We start from the raw sequence: 9,069 nt of genomic DNA, 5'->3' as shown, positions 1-9,069 counted from the left end.
CGAGGAAACGAGGAAACTGTACGCCTTGAAGTGGAAACGTTTCACTTCTTGGTGCGGAGACCGCCAGCTCGACCCAGTTGGTTGATACATTGGTACAATGCTGGAGTTCCTGCAGGCGGCCTACCACGCCCCTCTTGGTGGCCAGTCAGTGGGCAGACACCCCCTAGTTACACATTTCCTCCGCGGTGCGGTGAGGCCTCTGGTACGATCTCGTGTCCCCACGTGGGACCTGGCTGTGGTGCTAGAGGCTCTCTGTAGGCCTCCCTTCGAGCCTATTGAGGAGATATCTGATCGCCTCCTTACTATCAAAACTAGCTTCCTCTGGCGATATCTTCTCTCAAGAGAGGTGGGGATCTGCAGGCCCTTTCAGTGGCCCCTTCTTATCTTGACTTTGCACCCGGTCTGGCCAAAGCGTTTTTGTGCCCTCGAGCGGGGTATGTTCCTAAGGTCTCCTCCTCTACAACACAGCCTGTCGTGCTCCAGGCCCTCAGTCCTCATCCCTTAGGGGATCCAGACCAGCAGAAGCTTAATTGTATGTGTCCAGTGCGAGCATTTGTGGGCATTCGCGTTTCCCTAGCGTTTTCGACGCAGCTCGAGTTCCTGAAGAGGAACGTCTCGGGTTACGTATGTAACCCCAGTTCCTCGAGGGAACAAGACGCTGCGTCTTGGTGCCATAATTCTGGCGTCCCTGCCAGTTTGTCGGTTATTATGAATGCTACCCCGAGTGTGTGTCTCTCCTTCCTGAATCTGCCTTGTTGTGTCTACATTAAAAGTCATTGTTGGAATCCTTGTCGTCCTCGTCGTCCTGCCTGCCTCCACACACCATGACCGTGACAAACCCACAGTAGTAGTCTTCCAATCCAGCATGAATCATGAATGGGTTGAGTGAATTATTTATTGATTTACATTTTTGATTATTGCTTGAATATTTGTATTTGTCCCTCTTTTTTTATGACATGTTATGTAATGTGTTTATGTTCCTATTGTTTCCCTCTTCACTTCCTTTGTTCAGTCCCTGTCCCAGTTTGCCTTGCTGCCTTGTTTGCTACTATAGCAACCCTTATTATTTACCATGCCAACTTATCACCTACACCTCATCATTCCTGGTTAACCTATGTGTATATATACCCCTGTGTTTCAGTTGTGTTTTGTCAGTTATTGTTTTCTGTATGTGTTTTGTCTTCTGATTGCTCTCCTGGCTCCTGTCTGTGGTTTGTCCACAGTTGTTTCGAGTTTGCATTATCTGTGTTGGTGTTTCAAATTAAACTGTGCTTGCTCTGTCTCGTCCCTGTATACGTTACAGTGTTCCTACTGTCAATCTTTGCCTGTATTATGATGCTGTTTTTGTTTTCACCCAATAAACTGAATACTGCAAATGTATCACACTCTAGTCGTAAGCTACTTCTATGTTACAGTGTGGAACATGCAAACACAGAGAAGCAGCGTGATAAAAACAATTTCCTAGCTATTAGACTAAGCATCGGCACTTTTGGCATTCTGCACAGTCAATCATATTCAACACACACACACATATATAACATATTTTGTTAATACAGAGTAAAACTTGTATTGACCCAAAAACATTCATTTGAGAATCATCATAATGATACAAAGCAAGGAGTTTCTGGTCTCTTACTGTGGATGGCAGTGATGGTCTGTTTCCAGAGGATGGCCGAGAAATGTCTATAAAAAAGTAAGGGCAAGGTGAAAAGGGAAAAGGGAAAAGGGGGGGGGGGGGGGAGAGAGAGAGAGGTTTCTGTAAGAAAATCTGTGTAGTGTCATTTGGAAAATCTGCCTCACAACTTGGGTTGTTTTGCTTTCTGATGGTGGGCCTGGATGCTTTAATCCATACAAATGTGACCAATCTCTCTCTCTCTCTCTCTCTACTCTCACATACATACAAGAACACCTTCAGCTCTCTGACACTCACACACATAGACACACACATTTTCTCTCATTATATCCCACTTTTAAGCAACACGTACACAACCAGTGAGTCACCAAGCACATAACCGTGAGATGGAGGGGGAGGAAAATCTTTTCAACATACCACATCTGATTTTTAGCCAACTAAAAAAAAAACAGACATGCACGTCTGCATGCACATGAATTATTCAGAACTAAAATGAGAATTCCAGAATTTTAATTGTGGAATTGTAATTTAAATCTGACCTTTTAATGCAGCAGAACAAAACTGAAAGACATTTATATGCTATATATACATTTGGTAAGACTTTAGAATAGGGAACACTTATTCACTATTAACTATGACTTTTCCCTCAATAAATTCCTAATTTGCTGCTTATTAATAGTTAGCAAAGTAGTTGTTAAATTGAGGTATTGGGTAGGATTAGGGATGCAGAATAAGGTTATGTAGAATAAGGCATTAATATGTGCTTAATTACTACTAAAAATGGCTAATATTCTAGTAATATGCATGCTTATAAGCAACTAGTTAAGAGACCTTAAAATAAAGTGTTACCATAAATGTTTTTGTAACATATGTTTTTTTTTCAGATTTGTTGTAACAGATGTATATGATGTATTATATATATATATATATATATATATATAATAATAATTCTATAGAACGAAGCGCTCAGTCGTCTGTGTGAAGACTGCGCATTGTGCACGAGTACCAAGAGAGAACTGATAACAGCAGCAACGAACACTCTCAATAACTCATTTCAGCAATAGTTTGCCTGTTATTTAACACAGACCAATGAATTTCTAATCGAATGGAGATGTTTCTTTCTTTTAGATACAGCCGTGCATACAGCAAGATGTTGCAAAAAGTGGTGGGGTCGTGCTCTCTTGCGTCTTGCCTCTCGGAGAGGACTGCGGTTGCCGTGATTCCTGCGTGTGTGCGTGTGTGGTGGAGAGAGATGCACACAAAGAGAACTGTTCAATTTAATATAAGAAACAGATAAGATACTGATTTTAATTGGTCTCAATTAAGTTGGGTAGGCACAAATTCGCTTATATGTGTTCTCTTCACGAGCGCTGTGTGTTTGTATGTGCTTCAAAACCGTGCACCCAGGGGGCCCTCGTAATAACCTGCACTTGGGCCCGTCATTACTAAGTTACGCCACTGGCCGTGACTGACTCTATAACCTGCCCATAAACAAACAGTACTGAGATTAGAGAACATATTTTAACATCAAATTAAATTCAACTCAGTATTATAATGAATAAAACAGAATAAAATTATAACGAATAAAAACTAATGTTATGCCAGGCAAAGGTGTTTCCATCATGTGAAACAACCGCTACTGTCGCAGCTCACTGACATTGTGTCCTTATGCTGGGCTGCATAAAATAATACAATTTACAGCACAGCAAAGACTTTATAAATGAAATCAAATGTCTACAAACCTTTATTTCGCTGAAGAAGTGCACCAAACCTGTAGAGGACTCAAAAACCCTGTGATCTCACTATAAATCAGCAGCTAGGTTGTTTCGACGGAGACAGGCTTAACCCAGTGGTTGGGTAGAAAAAATAACCCAGCATTCAAAATGACCCAGCTGCTTAGTTACAGAAAAACCACCCAGCCCCTGGGTAAAAATATTTAAAAATAACCCAATAAATTGATCCAACAAGCTGAACCTAGCATTTGGGTAAAAAAAAAAAAATTATAACCCAGCATTTTTTTAGAGTGTACAATAATTTGATAATGCTTAAATATGCTATATATAAAATATGTTATAGTTTTATTGTGGAGCAGAAAATGCATTTAATATTGGATGAGATTGAGGACAAATTTAATTTGTGATTTTTATTTTATTTCTTCAAGCATTTCTAAGATTATCAGATTAATTGATTCAATGATTACTGAGTAAAATTTAAGTGAAATTCTGTAAAGCAACAGTAAATAAAACACAGAATGCTACCTCTCATTGAGAATTTTAATGTGTAAACTGACACTACCACCTAGTGTTAAGAGTTAAGAGTCCATATGTGCACTGCAAAATTTAGTTCAACCAAATTTGCAACATAAATGCTAACATGCAGATATAGCACAATGCAGCTAACCTGTTCTGCCGGGTTCAATATGTGCCGTGGAGCTATTCTTGTTCAGGCCTTTGTGGAACTGCTGTCTGGAAGGAGGAGAGGCTCTGGGCTTACGTCTTAGCTGTAGACTGGACCACTGATATGTATGATGCCTCTGGTACCTCAGTGCAAAATTTGGGCGCCGTATAAAACGCCGTTCCTCCATAGTCCTGAAAAACCTGAAACTAAAGAAAATGAGAAATTTATCATAACACATTTGATCATAAGAAACTGATCAAGCAATATGATAACAAACCAGAACTAGAGAACTGTTATATGCAGGTACATCTGACCAGGCATGTAAATAAATAGCCTTTACAAACCCCTCAATAAATGTACCTATTTAATTGAAATAACCAGATCCAATTAGGGGTCAAATTAGTCTTCCTCACAAGGTCTAGTCATTTTGAAACTGATTTAAATTGAGGTTACTAACAGTTTTATTCATAGGCGCCGATTTCTTTTTCCACCGGTGGGTGCTCGGCACCCCCCTCCAACCAAACCCATTGCGCCACTGAAAACTCACATGCATATGTCAACATAAATATTTTGTTTCAGCTTGCCATAAGCAAATTATTACTTAAAACATTTGATCAAACTCACAACAAACATTTCATCTTGCTCAGGATCTTAAGTTAAAAAATATACATAAGAAATGATGTATAGAAAACTTATTGAGAGCTGCTGTAGCCTAAACATTGCATTCTGTAAATATACATAAGTAATAACTTAAAACATTTTGACATTCTTCCTTAGCCTAACGATTAGTTAAGATCCAATGAATAATTCGCATTTTTCCTTATCTTCAGTTGCAAAAACAGAGCTTAATCACAAGACATTAACGTAAAACATATCGACAGATTCTGTAAGAAATAGTATGGAGAGCCCTGCATTTCAGTCCGCAGGGCCCATCTTATTTATAGGTCTGAGACGCGGGCCGGGCTCTGGGCCTGTCTTAAGCTTCTCCATCAATTTTTGTTTGTTTTTGTTTTAGACATCCATCAATTATGATGATGAAAAAGATTTGCCATGCTGGTGGAAACAACACGAGACCTTGACTGTCAAGTAACGTTTTTTAAGTACAGCTCAAATAGAAATAAAATACTAATGATTCAGTTATTCATGGTTTTTACATGCTTGTCACGAGCATTTAAACATTACTGTAGTGGTTATGTTGTGTTATTAAGGTTTAGGATTATTGAAATTTTAGTCTGGTGAATACTACTAAGAACACAAAACAGTGTTACTGTCGGTTCAACAATGGATAATTATATCCATTAACAATGGATAAACCTGAAATGACAGAAGAAAGATTGGAGATGAATTTAATTTACAGATAAGGTAGGAAATGTGCATACTTTTAAATTGACACCTGCCACAGTGTTTCTTATTTGTAATCTATGTTCCCCTTTGAGGGTGTCCTAAAAGCCGATGGGGGGGGGGTCCTTAATCCTATCACTCGGCATTCCCCGTTAAAAAAGTTACCGCTCGCCACTGAAAGAGTCTCGTCGTCAAGTCATAGCCATTATGCTACAATCATCTTTTATAACAAGATTTTGTCCAAATGTTGGCCTTATGAAACGAAAGGGAACAAAACTCGGTTTAAATAATTTAAATATTTTAATTTAATATTTTAAAATGGTTTGTGCATGGTTAAAAATATGTAATAATATAGGCTGTAGCCTAATAATAACAGCACAGTGAGGCAGTGGTCATGCAATGAATGGCACAGATTATATTACAGACTATTCAAATTGAACAGTATAGTGTTTTATATGTTTGGTTTATTGTATTTTATTTGAATAATGAACAGGCTGCGATATCAAATTAGCAATTCAAGAATATTTTGTGTGTGTGGGTGTGAGGCGGCGATGCTACTCCTTAATTTATGGTCATACAGATAAAAGCAAGACATAATTCATATGTTTACAAAAGATATTCAGAATTTGTGAAATAACAAAAACCATCTCAATGTCTCGGTTTCCTTTCCTAGATCTTTGGAGCGTGCCACAATGAACTGAACCTAGCATGTTTTCTTTGTTTGTTTTTGTTGTTGTTGTTTGTTTGTTTTTTGCCTATTCCTTTTTGTTTATGGATATTTATATTATGTTTTCTCTTGCCTTTGAACGAAAATTTCAAGTTCTGAAGTTCTGTTCAGAACAATTACATTTGATTTCATTTCCATTTCTGGTTATGTTCCTGTAAAAATATCATTCATTTCTGTTTTTGTTCCTTGAACCAGTTCAACGACCTGATTTTTACACATGAATTGTATGTTTAAATATACTGTATTCTACAGTATGTTTGTATATTGGATTAAAAGGGGCAGTTTCAGGATGTGTTTGAGTCGATCTCTTCTCACCTTTCATTCACGACTAGGTGTGGTGTAATTTAACAAATCGCTGGCAGCAAATTGGGGGTTTTAAAGGGGTCATCGGATGCCCATTTTCCACAAGTTGATATGATTCTTCAGGGTCTTAATGAAAAGTCTATAAAATGCTTTGGTTAAAATTTCCCAAAGGTAGTGTAAAAAACATAATTTTTACCTTGATGAAATCAGCTCTTTTCAGAGCAACCTGTTTTGTTGCATGTTCCTTTAAATGCTAATGAGCTCTGCTGACCCCGCCCCTCTCTTCTGTGCGTGAGAAACCATACTGTTTACTTTAGCCACAAAACTTGCTAACTAGCATATTATTAGGAAAGGCAATTAGCAAAGATTCATAAAAAACCCTTATACTCACTTATTCTGTAGGTGAGGCTGGATCACGAATGATTCGCGCGAACATAGATGCATTTAGGCAGATCGGGAGGCGCATGTGTACAGATCGGGAGGTGCATGTGTACACACACTGCCAAAACACATTTATGTTCAAACAACATGTAAAAGTGAATTTTGCATCCGATGACCCTTTAAGGACCCACCATTACAACACACACATCTTTTAAAGTTGCATTTTACTCTAATTAAACATTACCAGCATGTTATGTGATGGTTACAAAGTATAATATATTAATTAATAACAGGGTTAAAAAATAGGTTTGTGGTTTCTACTGTAGATTTGGTGGCCTGGATGAGTATGCATTAAATGCCCACGACCATTATAGGTAGTTATACATATTGAAATTAGTTACAAATTGTATTTAAAGACTGATCAATAAAAACAAATTCTGGTCACCCCTTATGAAAATTAACCAATAAAAGAGTAATAAACATCTCATTATTATGAACATAATTTTAAAGTGCATTTACCAAAATTCATCATGAAATATCTATTGTAAAATACATGATTGATGTTTGCTTCAGCATTGGATACTGGCATATTTTTAGGATAACTTATTATACGCTTAATTCTCTGTTGCACTTTATCTTTTTGCATGCACACACAGGCATCTTTAAATTTGAACAAGAATAAAACTGGTTACCAGTGTGTTATAAAATTGATTTTAAGATATTGGTATTTGTTTTTAAATCCTTAAATGATCTGGTGCCATCCTATTTGTCTGACTTAAAAATATATATATTTAAAACTAAATTCAAATCTCATTTTCTTACCTTGGCTTTTTAAACTTTGTATGTTAAATTTTACTGATGTTATTCTTTTTTCTGTTTTTTATTTTATTTGTGCAGCACTATGGTCAACTGCTGTTGATCGGTGCCTAATAAATACATGAATGAATGAACAACAAAAACAAATAATAAATAATGAGCTGGTAGACACATTAATTTTTCAAATAACTTTAACAACTGAATAAAGTCAATAAATTAATAGTTGTGTTGCCTAATGTAAACATGATCTCAGAAATGCAGCTCAAGCGCAATAAATTGTTTACAAAGCACATCAAATAAATGATCCGCTTTAAACTCATGCATTCATGTGTAAATATACTTTTAAATGTCCGTATTACCATATCAAATAATTGTGTCTAATAGCTACTATTTATTTATATTGTGGATGTTTTCTCACAATCATAATATTACTGTAACGGAAGAGGTCTGACGCAACAGGTTAGTTTAAATCAAACCCTCTCGCTTTCCCGGAACCAGTAATCCACCGCCGGAACATCAAAAGGCTCTCCGGACCAGGTGAACAGTGGAGGCTGGAACCCGAGCACGCACTAGAAGGGAGTGAGACCAGTAGAAGGCTGTCGTAGGGAATTCTGGGCATACTCAGCCCAGCCCAGGAACTGGTTCCAGGAATCCTGGTGGCTCTTCGGGAATTCCGTAATAGCGGAAGACCTGGTTAAAGAGGAGCTCAGCTGTTTCCAGTGCCGTGGGGAGACCTCTGAGGGGCAGAAGGCGACATGATTTTGAGAACCGGTCAACTATAACCAGGATGCATGTGTTACCTTCAGAGGGGGGCAGATCAGTGACAACGTCTACCCCTAGGTGTGACCAGGGGTGATTTGGCACCGGTAGAGGAAGGAGTTTGCCAGATGATAAATGGCGTGGGCTCTTAGACATGGCACAGTCTGGACATCCTTGCACGAACCTTCTCACGTCCCTTGCCATATTGGGCCACCAGAAGCGATCTCGTAGCAGCGAGAGGGTGTTGTTGGCCCCTGGATGGCCAGTGCCTCAGGAGGAGTGAGCTGAGTGAATCAGTGGGGTGCGCTGTGTCCATGGTACGTACTGGCATCCGGGAGGACAGCCCGGCAGATTGTTGGGAGCCGTGTTGGAGGCCACTGAAGGGGAATTCCATTCAATGGGACTGACGATCATCTGAGGTGGAATGATACCTTCCGGTTCTTCTGGGCCTTCCATATGACGTTGACACGACATTGACGTTTCGGGGACCAGGGCGATAAGTAATGGTAAAATTTAACTTGGTAAAGAATAATGCCCATTGTGCTTGGCGGGGATTTAGATTTAGACGTTTAGTTTCACGAAGATACTGGAGGTTTTTATGGTCGGTCAGTACGGTGAATGGATGGGCTGCCCCCTCCAGCCAATGCCTCCACTCCTCTAGGGCCAGCTTGATGGCAAGGAGTTCTCTGTTGCCGATGTCATAATTATTTTC

At 38.8% G+C, this 9,069-nt stretch overlaps 1 protein-coding gene across 1 annotated transcript in view; it reads right to left on the bottom strand.

Annotated features, from left to right (window-relative positions):
• The window catches only part of LOC107570339 (periphilin-1-like), a 106,378-nt gene that overhangs the window by 72,896 nt on the left and 24,413 nt on the right, over positions 1–9,069 (bottom strand). Inside the window, exons 2-3 of the mRNA XM_016256562.1 lie at positions 4,034–4,236; positions 1,637–1,683 (exon numbers count right to left, since the gene is read on the bottom strand). Coding sequence (XP_016112048.1) covers positions 1,637–1,683; positions 4,034–4,217 — 231 coding nt within the window. The 5' untranslated portion in view covers positions 4,218–4,236. The remainder of the gene's footprint in view (positions 1–1,636; positions 1,684–4,033; positions 4,237–9,069) is intronic.

The sequence above is a fragment of the Sinocyclocheilus grahami genome, unplaced genomic scaffold (assembly GCF_001515645.1).
Source record: "Sinocyclocheilus grahami isolate Dianchi unplaced genomic scaffold, SAMN03320097.WGS_v1.1 scaffold1443.1, whole genome shotgun sequence".
Lineage (NCBI taxonomy): Eukaryota > Metazoa > Chordata > Actinopteri > Cypriniformes > Cyprinidae > Sinocyclocheilus > Sinocyclocheilus grahami.
The sequence above is the reverse complement of the archived record's forward strand: the minus strand, read 5'-3'. Positions and strand labels throughout refer to the sequence as shown.